At 41.2% G+C, this 16,020-nt stretch overlaps 1 protein-coding gene across 2 annotated transcripts in view; it reads right to left on the bottom strand.

The window, feature by feature from the left end:
- Positions 1-8,828: 8,828 nt before the first annotated feature.
- The window catches only part of LOC109413956 (basic helix-loop-helix ARNT-like protein 1), a 347,751-nt gene continuing 340,559 nt past the window's right edge, over positions 8,829-16,020 (bottom strand). For both annotated transcript variants that reach the window (XM_019687687.3, XM_019687686.3), the window contains exon 11: positions 8,829-11,064. In XM_019687687.3, coding sequence (XP_019543232.2) covers positions 10,609-11,064 — 456 coding nt within the window. In that variant the 3' untranslated portion in view covers positions 8,829-10,608. The remainder of the gene's footprint in view (positions 11,065-16,020) is intronic.

The raw sequence follows: 16,020 nt of genomic DNA, 5'->3' as shown, positions 1-16,020 counted from the left end.
TGCCAATGCTATATCACATTCAAATATGAACCACATTACAGAGCCCTCCAGTCGCATCGAAGTTTTGCGCAGTAATTTTAGATGCAAATAAAGATTTAAAAGAATGTTCGGGGCTGATGCGCTTAAATTTTAATTTTTTCATACAGCGTTGACCCATCCTACTGTAAATTCACGTCTCAGGAATCTAAAATGGTGTGATTTGATGAGATCGCTTTAGTTTTTTTAGGTTTTTGGTTCTCTTACACATATTCATCGCTTGCATTGATTTCGTTCACTTTCGTAATTCCGCTGAAGCTCCCAACGCTGCTTCTGCAATACCACCGGTAGTCTCTTATGTAGTCTGAGTCTATTTTGTATTGCTTACGAGCAGTGCTGAAAAATTCATTTCGTCAAATCTAAATTCAATCACCTACAGCTCATTTTAGACGCTGAACCTGAGAATATGATATATGAAAAACTTGTGCGGCTAGACCAGTTCTGCAAGAAAGTCACGGAAAAAACAATATTTTTAGAATATTTAAGGTAAATGTCACGGACTACGGGGGTGGAAGCTCAGGTAAAATATTATCTCCTGGGCGCCCATTAAAAACATCACCCCCGGCGAAGACTGGCGCTCGAGCCTAGCTATTTAGCACTGTAGTTGGAGGAAATGCCAATGCAGAACCCGTAGCTTCCGGGAAGGTAAGTCCAGCTCCCTGGGTTAGTGGGTTGGTGTCAGGCCCTGCGAGCCAGCCGTAAAAAAATATTATTATTATCTTTATTATCGAGACTTTCAGCCGATGGCTGGTTCATCTCCGAGCCGTAAAAAAAGACTAGCACCGGAAAATCAACAAGAGAAGAATGCGAACCGATACCAATGGCGACGACCACAGCGACGAAAAGGGACTTGCGATTGGAAGCTCGGTACGTGGAACTGCAGATCTCTCAACTTCATCGGGAGCACCCGCATACTCGCCGATCTACTGAAGGACCGCGGGCTCGGAATCGTAGCGCTGCAGGAGATGTGTTGGACAGGATCTATGGTGCGAACGTTTAGAGCTAATCATACCATCTACCAGAGTTGCGGCAACACACGTGAGCTGGGAACAGCTTTTATAGTGATGGGCGACATGCAGAGGCGCGTGATCGGTTGGTGGCCGATCGACGAAAGAATGTGCAGGTTGAGGATCAAGGGCCGATTCTTCAACATTAGCATAATAAACGTGCACAGCCCTCACTCCGGAAGCACTGATGATGACAAAGACGCATTTTACGCGCAGCTCGAACGCGACCACGACGTCAAGATCATCATAGGGGATCTAAACGCTCAGGTAGGCCAGGAGGAGGAATTCAGACCGACGATTGGAAAGTTCAGCGCCCACCAGCTGACGAACGAAAATGGCCTACGCCTCATCGATTTCGCCGCTTCCAAGAACATGGCCATTCGTAGCACCTTCTTCCAACACAGCCTCCCGTATCGTTACACCTGGAGATCACCACAACAAACGGAATCGCAAATCGACCACGTTCTGATTGATGGACGGCACTTCTCCGACATTATCGACGTCAGGACCTATCGTGGCCTAATATCGACTCCGATCACTACCTGGTGATGGTTAAACTGCGCCCAAAACTCTTCGTTATTAACAACGTACATTACCGGCGGCCGCCCCGGTACGATCTAGAGCGACTGAAGCAACCGGATGTCGCCACCGTATACGCGCAGAATCTCGAGGCAGCGTTGCCGGACGAGGGTGTGCTCGATGTGGCCCCTCTAGAGGACTGCTGGAGTACAGTGAAAGCAGCCATCAACAACGCAGCCGAGAGCACTATCGGGTACGTAGAACGGAGTCGACGAAACGATTGGTTCGACGAGGAGTGCAGAGCGGTTCTGGAGGAGAAGGATGCAGCGCGGGCGGTAATGCTGCAGCATGGAACCCGACAGAATGTGGAGCGCTACAGACAGAAGCGGAAGCAGCAGACCCGTCTCTTCCGGGAGAAAAAGCGCCGCCTGGAAGAAGCGGAGTGCGAGGAAATGGAACTGCTGTGCCGTTCACAGGAAACACGCAAGTTCTACCAGAAGCTCAACGCATCCCGCAAAGGCTACGTGCCGCAAGCCGAAATATGCAGGGATAAGGAAGGGAGCCTCCTGACGGACAAACGTGAGGTGATCGAAAGGTGGAAGCAGCACTTCGACGAGCACCTGAATGGCGAAGAGAATGTAGGCACGGAGGACCAAGGCAGCGGAGGAAATGTTGATGCAGCAGAGGACGAGAACGAACCAACTCCCACGCTGAGGGAAGTTAAGGATGCCATCCACCAGCTCAAAAACAACAAAGCGGCTGGTAAGGACGGTATCGCAGCAGAACTCATCAAGATGGGCCCGGAAAAGTTGGTCATCTGTCTGCACCAGTTAGTAGTCAAGATCTGGGAAACCGAACAGCTACCGCAGGAGTGGAAGGAAAGGATTATCTGTCCCATCCACAAGAAAGGCGACAAGTTAATGTGTGAGAACTTTCGAGCGATCACCGTTTTGAATGCTGCCTACAAAGTGCTATCCCAGATCATCTTCCGTCGTCTTTCACCTAAAGTAAATGAGTTCGTGGGAAGTTACCAAGCCGGTTTCATCGACGGCCGGTCGACAACGGACCAGATCTTCACCGTACGGCAAATCCTCCAGAAATGCCGTGAATACCAGGTCCCAACGCATCATGAATGATGTCGATGAACAGCGACTTCAAAGCGGCATACGACAGTATCGACCGCACAGAGCTATGGAAAATTATGGACGAGAACAGCTTTCCCGGGAAGCTGACTAGACTGATAAGAGCAACGATGGACGGTGTGCAGAACAGCGTAAGGATTTCGGGTGAGCTATCCAGTTCATTTGAATCTCGACGGGGACTACGACAAGGTGATGGACTTTCCTGCCTACTATTCAACATCGCCCTGGAAGGTGTTATGCGACGAGCCGGGCTCAACAGCCGGGGTACGATCTTCACGAAATCCAGCCAATTTGTATGTTTTGCGGATGACATGGATATTATTGCTAGGACATTTGGAACGGTGGCAGAACAGTACACCCGCCTGAAACGTGAAGCAGCAAAGGTCGGACTGGTGGTGAATGCGGCTAAGACAAAGTACATGCTGGTAGGTGGGACTGAGCGAGACAGGACAAGCCTTGGCAGCAATGTTACGATAGACGGGGATACTTTCGAGGTGGTAGAAGAATTCGTCTACCTCGGATCCTTGCTAACGGCTGACAATAACGTGAGCCGTGAAATACGAAGGCGCATCATCAGTGGAAGTCGTGCCTACTATGGGCTCCAGAAGAAACTGCGGTCAAAAAAGATTCACCCCCGCACCAAATGTACCATGTACAAGACGTTAATAAGACCGGTGGTTCTCTACGGACACGAGACATGGACGATGCTCGAGGAGGACCTGCAAGCACTCGGAGTTTTCGAGCGACGGGTGCTAAGGACGATCCTCGGCGGTGTGCAGGAGAACGGTGTGTGGCGGAGAAGGATGAACCACGAGCTCGCTGTACTTTACGGCGAACACAGTATCCAGAAAGTGACCAAAGCTGGAAGGATACGGTGGGCAGGGCATGTTGCAAGAATTGATATTCACGGTGAATATCATTTGGCGTTTTCCAAAGGTAGTCATTTACCTTAAATATTCAAAAACTAGCGCTTTTTCCGTGACTTTCTTGCAGAACTGGTCTAGCCGCACAGATTTTTCATACACCATATTCTCAGGTTCAGCTTCTAAAATGAACTGTAGGTGATTGAATTTAGATATGACGAAATGAAATTTTCAGCACTGCTTACGAGACCCCCGGAAATTATTCCGGAACACTACCGGTATATTTAAATGTGGTCTGAGTTTACGAAAACTGTTAATCAGGTTACCCGGAACGAAAAACACTATCGGTAGTAACTTCTTTGGACTGTGCCTATTTTCGTATTATCCATGCATCAGGTTACTGACAAAAAAGCGATTTGATGCACCGCAAGAATGGATTTGATTCATTTTTATATATGTCCACTTCCAGTGGGACACCCTTAACCGGTTCCGGAAAATTTACATGGTTCATTTTTACATTCAACCAATTCCGGCGGGACACGTGAACCCGGATGTGGAACACTACCGGTGGTCTCTAGCGTAATCTGAGCCGATTTTCTTGAAAACCGTTTATGAGCTTTCGATAACCGCGATTTGATGAAGCGCATACATGGAGTTCGATTCCCTTCTACATTTTACCACATTCGGAGGGACACCGGGAACCGATTCCGGGACACTACTAGTTTTCCCAAGTATGATATGAGATATTTTTTCTTGGTAACCGTTCATCAGGTTACCTTAAAAGCCATTTGATGTGTCGCAAATATTTTTTTGGTTCTCTTTTATATTCGGCCACTTTCAGCGAGACACCTCGAACGGATTCCGGAACACTATAAGTAGTTTCTAATGTGGGCTTAGCTTGTTTTCTTGCTGATCGTACAAGTTATCGAAAGGCCAGGATTTGATGTGTCGCATGTATGAATTAGGCCACTTCCGGCGGGACACCAGGAACCGGTTCTGGGATGCTACCGGTACAGATATGATCTGAGACTATTTTCCTGCTTACCGTTTCTCAGGTTATAGAAAAGGCGACGATTTGATGTGTAGCATGCATGGGCTTGGTTCACTTTTATATTTGACCACTTTCGGGACACCCGGAACCGGTTCCGCAACACTACCGGTTAAAATATAGTCAGCCACAATTTCCTATTTACCGTTCATCGGGATATAGAAAAAGCTGCGATTTGATGTGTCGCATGCATGAGTTTGGTTCACTTTTATATTTGGCCACTTCCGGCGGGACACCCGGAACCGGTTTCGGAACACTACCAGTTCAGATATAGTCTGCGACTATTTTCCTGCTAACCGTTCATCAGATTATCAAAAATGCCGTGGTTTGATGGTTCGCATGTATGGTTTGTTGCAATTTCATATTTGGCCCCTTTCTGGGGTACCAGTCCGGAACACCTAAATGACCATAACTCCGGAACGACTGGACCGATCCGAACCATTTTCAATAGGAATCAATGGGACAATTTTCCGCGTCGATTGAAACCAAAAGCGTTGAAATCGGATGGTATTAACTATCCAAAAGTGAAGATACATTTTTGTACATCCTCAACAATTTGCCGTTTTTTTTCAGTAAGCTTCTGTCATTCACGTTGACGTTTGACGTCACTGCTAATTTCATTATTTTTTAATGTTAAATTGCTGATTTGCAGTGAAAAAAAGTTGGTGTATTTCTCTAGATTTTCTTTCTGTTTATTGTTCAAGAGTTTGTTGTGTAATTCCTCAAGGAGTTCTTTTTTCTCCTCAGAGTTTACATATCAGAAGTGTCCTGGGGCTCCTTCAGTGATTTTAAGGAATTTCTTTCGGAATCCTTCCTGATATTCTTCTGAGATACTACAAGGATTTCTCCTGGATTTCATTCTGGAATTTTTGTCGAATTTTCTTCTCAGAATCCTGCAGAATTTCATACAGAAATTCCTCAAGTAACTCAATAGAGGATTTTCTTTCGGTATTCTTACTTGAATTGTTTTTGAGATTGTTTTTGGGAATTCCTTCTGAGATACCGCCGATATTTCTTCTGTGACCTCTGAAAAAGGTTCATCTCTGAATCGTCAAACAATTCCTTCTGGGATCCTTCAACGAGTTCTTTCAGTAAGATTCTTCTACATTTGGATGGAGTTCTTTATGATTTCTCTTAGGATTTGAAAAGAAAAAAATTCTTCTGAAATCCTTAATGATATCTTTTTTAGGGATTTCTCTCTGATTTTATTTTGACATTTCTCAATGAGTTATCTCTGGAACATCTTAAGCCTTTTGCATTTTTGTGGGATTCCTTCACTGGATTTTTTTTGGGAATATCTGGAACTAATAAACATTATATGGCAACGTGTATTCTTTTAGTGATCATTCTAAGATGCCAAAAGTACAGGAGATACTCAAAATAACTGGAACAGGTAAAATTTTCACTTTTCAAAATTTTTTTGTGTATTTTAACTTAGATGCTAATTATACACTCACTTTTCAAAAAATATTCAACTCGCTGTAGCTTTTCGAAAAAGGCATCAAATATTCTCAAATTTTTACTGTAAGTTCATCAGTGGTCATAATTTGGAAAAGATCAGGCTATTCTACACGAAGTTATAAAGGTTCTAGAAAAAGGTATAATTATCCGATAGCCAATTTTGAACTGTTATATCTCTGGATTCAATGAACCGAATGCAATGAAATTTTGATCATTTATGACTTATATAATGAGCTTTTTAAAACTTATGACTAAACTTAAAATTCTTTACACGAAAGAAATTTATTACGATTGGATTATTTTTCTGATATAACACCAATTGATCGAAAACTTCATCATCGTTTCAAAGTTCGAGATAGTAATTATAGTTCATTTAAATTCCCTCTAATTGACTTGAATATATTTATGGTTTAAAGGAAACCAACCATATAGCCGGCATTAAATTGAAAAGTAATGGGATGCATATGAAAAATGGATAAATTTACTAAAAAATCATAAAATAAATAAAATCGCTATATCTTTATTGCTTGTGAAAATTTTCAAGTTTAGTCAACCGTGTTTAAAAGCTCATTATATAAGTTATAAATGGTCAAAATTTCATTGCATTCGATTCAAAGAATCCGGAGATATATCAGCTCAAAGTTGGCTATCGGATAATTATACCTTTTTCTAGAACCTTTATAACTTCGTGTAGAATGGTCTTTTCCAAATTTTGACCACTGATACACAACTAGTTGATGAACTTACAGTAAAAATTTAAGAATATTTGATGCCCTTTTCGAAAAGTTACAGCGAACTGAACATTTTTTGAAAATTTTACCTGTCCTAGTTATTTTGAGTATCCCTTGTAACTTCTTGAGAAATGCCAGAAGAAACTCTAGGAGGAATGGCACAGGGGAATTTTGGAAAATCTAAGAAGAACTTTTTGTTACAATCACAGAATAATTATCTGAAGCAATTCCTGAAAATAAATCCATTATAAAGGCACTCCAAAAAGATCCTCAGAGAAAAAAACACTGAAGATTTTCTCAGGAATTCCTTCAGGAAGCCTTTCAGAAATATCTTCTTGGATCTTCCGGACAATCTCTTTGAGAACCTTCTAATATTTCTTCCGGGTTTTTCTTCTCGAGGTTCTTCTGTTATTCCTAATAAAATGCATCCTGTATATTTTTTTACAAAAATCCCATAAAGAATTCTATTAGAAATCTTCCACGAGCCCTTCAGAAATTTATTCCAAGATTTCAAAAAAAAAAAACATCCTAAAGGAAACCAGAGCTCCAACAGAAATTTGAGAAAGTAATTTTTGAAGATTTTTTTCTAATAATTTCTGGAAAACTCTCAGAAAAACATTTGGAATTTTCTACGTCTATTTCTTTTTTTTTGAAAAGATCCCGAGAGGAATTTCTGAAAAAAAAATCAGAGAAATTCCTGGAGCAATCTGTGGAAGAGTTCCTGGAGCAATCACTGAAAAAATGCTTGGAGAAATCCCAGGAATTGCTGGATGAATTACTGGAGGAATTCCTGATATAATTATTGGAAGAATTTCTGCAGGAATACCTGGAGGAATTTAAGGAGGAGACCGTGAAGGAATTCTTGGAGAAATCCCTAGAGAATTTCTTGGAGAAATTCCTAATGTAAATCTTCGATGAATTCCTGGAGCAATTCCTGGAAGAATTCCTGGAGGAATTCCTGGAGAAATCTTGGGAGGCGTTTCTGAAAGAATTCTTGGAGGAATCCTCGAAGGAATTTCTGCATGAATCCCTGAAGCAATTCTTATAGGAATCTCTGGAGGAATTTCCCGGGAAATTTCTGGAGGAATCCTTGATAATTTTTTGAAAGTATACCTGGAGGAATTCTAGGAAATCCTTAAAAAAAATCCTGGATGAATTCCATGAAGAATTCCTGGAGGAATCCCTGGGAGATTCTCTCCTCGGAAGGATCTCTGCAGAAATTATTTAAAAAATACCCGGAGGAATTCCTGAAGCAATCCCTGAAGGAAATTCTGGAGGCACTTCTGGAAAAATTCCCGATGGAATCCCTTGAAGAATTTGAAGAGGAGACCCCGAAGGAATTCCTGGAGATATTCCTAGATGAATTCTCGGAGGAATTTTTTGAGGAATCTCTGGAGAAATTCTTGGATGAATATCTGGGGCAGTCCCTGGATGAGTCCGTAGAGGAATTTCTGGAGAAATTCCAGGAGGAATCCCTGAAGCAATTCTTTGTGAAATTTCTGGAAGAATCCTTGGAGAAATCCCTGTAGAAATTCTTTATAAATGCCCAGAGGAATTCTTAAGGGAATTCCTGGAGTAATCCCTGAAAAAAGTTCTGGAGGAATTCCTTAAACTATTCCTGAAGATATCCCCGCAGGAATTCTTGAAGAAATTCCTCGGATAATTCCTGGAGGAATTCTGGAAGAAACTCCTGGAAAAGTCCCTGGAGAAATTCTAGGATGAACTTCTGGATAAAATTCCGGAGAGATCCCTGACGGAATTCCTGGAGGAATCTCTGGAAGAAATTTTGGAGATGCAGATCCCAGGAGAAATTCTTGGGAGGGTTTCTGGATAAATTGCAGGAGGCATTCCTGGGGAAATTTCTTGAGGAATTCCTGGAAGAATTCCTTGATCAATTCTCGGAGGGATTTCTGAAGCAATCCTTGGAGGAATTCCTGGAACAATGTGATTGATTAAAGGTGTTCGGATACATACTCGATATTTTTTTTCGAATGAAAAATCAAAACACACAAAACAAGAACTACTATGCATTTTTCTCATTTTATTTTCTCCATTATTTACACCATGTGCTTTAGCTTTTGAGTTTGTTGGTTGGTTGCGGTTGGGTGGTTGGTTGTTGTTTCATTAGGTTATTGTTTGGGTTTTGTTTTAGTCTTAAACACTAAAGTACACATTACAGACAAGATGCTTTGGATATACGTGGGGATATCCGTGAAATGTATCTCCTCTCCTCGCTCTCTGCGTTTCGGCCTTAGAAATGGGTTTTCATTCAGATGTATAATGCGTATTCAATTGTTTCTTTGTTTAACAACTATTGGTTTATCATTGTTTCCGTCCTCCTGTGTGTTTCACATGCTTCGATTACCACATTGAATAATCTGTGTTTAACATTGTTTCGACCGGCTAATAAAAACCTCTGAACCGGGCTCCTTTCGCACGCAGAACGTGAAATTTTCCTAGATTAAACATTAGAAGAGGGTTTGTTACCTTTCAGAAGGGGTATTTTACTATTGGGTTATTTACAGTGTGTGTTTATCAATAAAATCAATATTACACGTGCGTGGGCACTAGTTAAACCTTTGTATTCTGTTTATTTGAGTTTTCTTTTCCAAATGTGTAAAGCTAGTAAATTATAAACTAAATAAAATATATATTTAGATGAATTATAATAAAACACTCTTTTTCTTAAAAACTACCAACAAACTTACAAATTACAGTACCATCTGTTTACTTAGTTATAAGACTCATTCGCTATATCTTTTGCCATCTAGTATCTCGTAGGTACAATTCTCCATTTAATAATATAGTCAATAACGCGGAAAATTTTGTGGATGGGAACAATACTATCAATTTCAATGTGAAAAACTCATATCACTCACGTTTGCCTTAATCGTCGATTTACACAACACGGTTAATCTATATGCACAATATCGTGTGTAAACTACAATAGCTTTGTTTCTTTGTATTTCTTGGACTTAAACCGACTCTTACAAAATTACCATTACAAACACGCTCGTTAGTTTTATTACAACATACACGTACTCACACATTCGTTCAGCGCATCCGTTGAATGGTCAGTAGGGTACGACTTATTTTTCGGTAGTTTTTGAACATTGGAACTCGTGTGCTTTTCTTGATTCAAATCACTTAGAAGAGAAAGCTGCAAGTTTGAGCAAAAAACATTGCGATTTGCGGCGTAAGCACTCCTAAGATGGACTTTCGTGTAATGAAATATAACTTTTATTTCAATTCTCTTTACTTTGATTTAATGAGTGGTTTAAAATGTTTTTTTTTACAAACGTGCTATGAGAATTGAAGTAAAAATCACATAATATTACTAATGAATCTCTATATTTTAGGCTCTCACTCTTGTTTAAATAGCTTTTCTTCTTCTTCTTCTTCTTCTTCTTTATGGCTCTAGGTTAGCATTGGAAGTTGACCTGCCTCTATTTAACTTAGTGTTCTTTAGGGTACTTCCACAGTTATTAATTGAAGGGATTTCTCTGCCTGCCATTGCATGAATGCACATTGTATGGCAAGTACAATTAGTACGATTAGCCATCACACGATTATCATTGTTCAAAAACTTTAAAAAATAAGCAGCTCCCTAATGTTCAGCTTAGTCTTCCTGCATTGAAGGAACATACATAGCTGAGTTCATAAGCTCGCGCTTCCCATATCGTTTCCCTAACAGATATTTCAGATTTGATCAAGGACTTGAAACAGTTCCACATCTTAATCCGATGTGGTCATTTTAACCGCGAAAAAACCTCAAATATCTCCATTCCATCCAAGTCTTCATTAACTCGGATTCAAATCGGCGCCCTGGTAGAACGATCCTGCCGTTCCGGTTGCTCCCGGCGCTCCGGCACCCCCTCCAGCCCCAACCGATCGGCTCGACGTGATGACCGAAGCCGTCGCCGTTGTAGGCGAAATCATCGGAGTGTTGATGGAGCTGAAAAACTCCAGCGGCGAATCGCCCCCCAGGAGGCTTCCGTTGTTGTCCAGGTCGGCCATCAGGTTGGAACTATCGCTCGGAAAGTCCTCCATCAGGAGTGACGGCTGATCCAGATCGTCCACGATGATGGCACCGACACCACCACCCGGTAGAATATCGTTGACGCCCAATGGTCCCCTCGCGCTTGCAACGCCAGCGCCAGCGCCGCCACCCTCTCCGTCGTTACCGTTGTTGGACTGGAATTGGGTCAGCTCGTGCTTAATTGACTGCAGCACATTTCGTTGTTCGTGTGATGCCTCCTGTTTGGGGGAAGAATCGGAGAAAGAAAACCGTGTTAGTTATCATACTAAATCATCAAACTATGGTATTAACTTTTAATTTAATTTAATTTAATTTATTTCATTTCATTTCGTCAACCGACGTAGGGGCTGTCCATAAACCACGTGGTCATTTTTTTGGGACTTTTCAACCACACCCCCCCCCCCGTGGTCATTTGTCCACACAAAAAAATTAATTTGTCCATACAAAATGGTCATTGCAAGAATAACTGTATACATACTTCGGAAAAGTTGTAGATCTATCAATTTTGAGCAAGTTTGCAGAAGACACTTTTTATGTAGCTTTCAAATTGACCGATCTAGAGTTATTTTTCTGAATAAGAAACACTTGTAGAGCATTTAAGGTGAATATATAACGAAGCCACACCTCAAATTTTCAAGAGCACAAATCTGAGGAACCAAAAAACGGATTGCGCTGAAAAGTTGATCGATTGGTGACCCGCTGGTGGTGACCAATCGATCAACTTTTCAGCGCAAACCAACCCTCGGTTCTTCTGATTTGTGCTTTTGCAAATTCGAAGTGTGGCTTCGTTATATATTCACCTTAAAGACGCGTCGTTTCGTGCGCTGAGATTTGTTTGTTTGTTTGTTTGTTTATTAGTGATACTTTACACCATTATGCGCTGAGATGGTTGTTATCTCTTTTGGTTCAAAAGTTACAGGCCTTTTTCTTAAAAAATCATAGTTTTTCAAAAAGGTGTTATGACGGGTTGGGGCAAACATAAAAAATATCTTTCGCGAGCATTCAAAAGAAGAAATGTTGTTATAAAATATATCAAAAAAATAGAGGGGTGTTATTTTTGTAACTCAAGTGAAAAATACTTGAAAAGTGCCTATTTTTTCTAGAAAATCATCAATATCTTTTGAACGGAATGACGTAGCAACATTCTCAGCGCACGAAAATGCGCGTTTTTGGAAGCTCTAAAAGTGGTTCTTAGGCGACTTTGACGAGATATTTGAACCAAAAGAGATAACGATAATCTCAGCGCACGAAATGACGCGTCTTCAAATGCTCTACAAGTGTTTCTTGGGCGACTTTGATGAAAAATCGAAACTGAAAAAGTTAACGCCAGAAAACCGTAAATAAAAGAAAATCGGGTTAAGTACGGTTCCTTTGAATTCCACTAAGAATTTGCATCCTTTGACAGATACGTATTTCGACCTCAACTGTAAGGTCGTCTTCAGTGTCTTGTACTTGACTCGACTCGAGTCAAGTACAAGACACTGAAGACGACCTTACAGTTGAGGTCGAAATACGTATCTGTCAAAGGATGCAAATTCTTAGTGGAATTCAAAGGAACCGTACTTAACCCGATTTTCTTTTATTTACAGATATTCCCCTAACAAGCCCAGGTTAATCATCATCGCCAGAAAACCGGTTTTTCTTGAACCACCCTAAGCTTATTCAGAAAATACCTCTAGATTGGTCAATTTGAAAACTACATAAAAAGTGTCTTCAGCAAACTTGCTCAAAATTGATAGATCTACAACTTTCCCGAAGAATGTATACAGTTATTCTTGCAAATAAAAAAGTTTGGTTACCAATTTCTTTGAAAACATGGATCACCCTAATTTTCATGAACATTTTAAAGAAGACCTCATTTTTAGGGACAACTTTGTAGAAGACCTCCTCTCCTCTTCTTGGCGTAACGTCCTCACTGGGACAAAGCCTGCTTCTCAGCTTAGTGTTCTATGAGCACTTCCACAGTTATTAACTGAGAGCTTCCTCTGCCAATGACCATTTTGCATGTGTATATCGTGTGGCAGGCACGAAGATACTCTATGCCCAAGGAAGTCAAGGAAATTTCCTTTACGAAAAGATCCTGGACCGACCGGGAATCGAACCCGTCACCCTCAGCATGGTCATGCTGAATACCCGTGCGTTTACCGCCTCGGCTATATGGGCCCTGTAGAAGACCATATTTGCCTAAAAACTCATTCGAAAGGCGTTGAATACATCTTTCCTCGTAAATCTGGTTCGTGGACCATTGTGCCATGTGATCCTTCTAAATAGGGTGATAGTGCTGTAGTACAGTCATAGCAGTCATGAATGATGCAGCTGAGAACATCCGCGAGTATGTTAAACAGGGCCGACGAAACGAACGGCTCGATAAGGAGTGCTGGGCGATTTTGGAGAAGAACGCAGCGCGGGCGGCAATGCTGCAGTATAGAACCTGCCAGAACGTGGAACAATACAAACATAAGCGGAAACAGTGTGGCAGCGAAGAATCAACCGCATACTCGCTGCACCTTACGGCAAACTGAACATCGAGAAGTTGGCCAAAGCCGGAATGATACAGTGGACCGGGGCATGTTCGAGAAATGCTGGACAACAACTTTACGAAGATAGTGTTCGAAAAAGATCTGGATGGTACAAAACGATATGTGACAAAGAAGACGTTTCAAGGTCGAATTTCTGGTTTTGAGGAGCCTCCCCAGTTCCTATGACACCCTCACAACCTAGCTCACAACAGTCCAAAAGAGCCAGTCTCACATTGGAATTGGCAAAGAGGAAGTTTCTCGACGAAGCGGCGAAGTGACAGGACGCCGCATCGAACCTTGCGATGAAGACTACATGAAGATGCGGCCCGTTTGCCGCATTCTTCGGGGATATGCCACCATCGCCTTTGGACGTCTGAAGGACGAACTATACGAGATCAAACAGCCTGAAAACGTGGTGATGATTACTGGCGGTCACCATTGTGGTATCCGATCTGTTCGGCCGATCGGCTAACAGCTTCGAGCGTTACGCGCTTACAATAACCGTGACAAGCACAACAAGGATTGCTAGCATGTTTGGCATTGCAGATTCGGTCACTAAGACCCGAAGGCGACTGACTACTAGCGTGGGACACAACAAGACATTTTACTCCTGTACACTTTTTGAGTTCCATTTTGGCCCCATATCAACTGTGCAAAATTTCAGCTCGATCGGAGAAACTATATTTTAGCGCCAGCCATTTTAAATTTTCATACGATTTACTATGGGGAAAATCACTTTTTCAAAGAAAAATCGCCACAGGTTGCCCCTTAACCCCTAAAAATATATCGATGAATGATTTTTGTTGGAAATTTCACGAGGAACAAACTCTCCGAAGACCGCAAAGCGATCTAAGGCATGTGGAAAAAGTTATTGACTGAAAACCGAATGGCATGCAAACGCTGTTTAACATGTAAGGAATAACAATAAATAATAAAATCTCGTCATTTTATCGAACGGGTAAGGCTTAATAACTTTTTCCACGAATGTCGCATCGCTTTGCGGTCTTCGGAGGTCTGATTCCTCGTGAAGTTATCTACATAAATCATTCAACGACTTATTTTTAGTGATCAATGGGTGACCTCAAACGATTTTTCTTTGAAGAAGTAAATTTTCCCCATAGTAAATCGTATGAAAAACTAAGAATGGCGGGCGCTAAAATATAGTTTCTTTGATCGATCTGAAATTTTGCACAGTTGATATGGGACCAAAATGGAACTCAGAAAGTATACAGGAGTTGGAGTTTTTCCATTTTTTATATTTTCCCATATAAACGGTGTACCAGGCTACTGACTACTCACTGAAAACCGAGCTAGTTGATGGTTTTGTGGTCCGCAAATATAACGTCGACGAAAACTGTGACTACTGCCTCAAGCTCCTTTTCCAACTTCCTTTCTCAAGTCGACCTGATGCCCACCGACTTTTGCAGTTCGGTAGAGATGGCGTAGGTCTTTGTCGTCCACGTCAAAATACTTTCGGACGAAAGCCGTCCGATCCAGTCAGGATACATCGGAAAGCAGTTGCGATCGTTCTACTAGCGAGAAGGCATCTCTGTGCAGTAAACCACCCGAATAGAAGAAAAGAGCTCAATATTAGCATACCGTCGATGGGGGTGTCAATGGGTCTGGGGAGTGAGATTGGGTCAAAACGGAGAAACATAAAATTGGAAATAGATCATCAACTATCGGTAATTTATATTGAAAACTTTATATTATTTCAAAGAGAAGATGTTTTAACACGTCATGATGCAGAATAAGATGCTTAGCAATAATCGTTTTTTGTTAAATTTGTGGCTAAACTTATATGATGAAACTACTAGTAAATCACTCTGAAAAAATTTCTCCTTCGTAGTGTTTCACACAAGTACCTAACCATACATTTTCTTATAAGTGGTTAGCTGTAGATATTACCTGGTTGATGCAACGAAAAAAGTGGGCTGCCAATGCACTTTTTATTAAAAAATTCAATATTTTCGACCCTATGTCTAAATATTAAGAATGGGGGTGAGATTGGGTAAAGCAAGTTATCGAGTGCGCATAACCTTAACTAAAAATTCAACTTGTTATCCAGTCCCCATTTGACGTTAGAGTGGTGCCATGTTTACTGTATCTTTATAAAAGCACGCTTTTTTCGAAAATATGTCGAAGAAGTGTCATGTGAGTGTGTTCATACGTTTAGTGCCTAAAATCATTTATAACAATAAACCCATGCGTTTGGACAGCTTCTCTGATCATCAGCTGATCTTTAGTGTACTGCAATATCGTAAGCTCACAAAATAGACTTGATAGCGTTTTTCTTTTTCCCTTATTTTTTAAATTTTAAGGAAATATCCGTGAAACTACCAGATGGTAGTGGTATCCAGGAAATACCGGGGCCGTAAAACCGGGAACATGACAAAATTTCGGAAAACGGACGAACGTCGGAAAATATCATGTTTTTTTTTAATAAATCTTTCAATGCACCTCTCCCTCATTGTAATCCCCCCCTCCTCACATGGGGATTGAAACTTTATGGTGGCTAAAAATGGCGGTACAATATACAAACTCAATTTTATCAAATTTCAATCATTTTTTTCGATTGCATTAGCCCTTTTAAGGTAGATTAATCATCTTTTAAAATTACTTAAGTTTCTATTCGTCATGGTTACATTGTATTTT

Source organism: Aedes albopictus, chromosome 2 (genome assembly GCF_035046485.1).
Source record: "Aedes albopictus strain Foshan chromosome 2, AalbF5, whole genome shotgun sequence".
Taxonomy (NCBI): Eukaryota; Metazoa; Arthropoda; class Insecta; order Diptera; family Culicidae; genus Aedes; species Aedes albopictus.
This window is presented reverse-complemented; position numbering and strand designations above follow the sequence as displayed.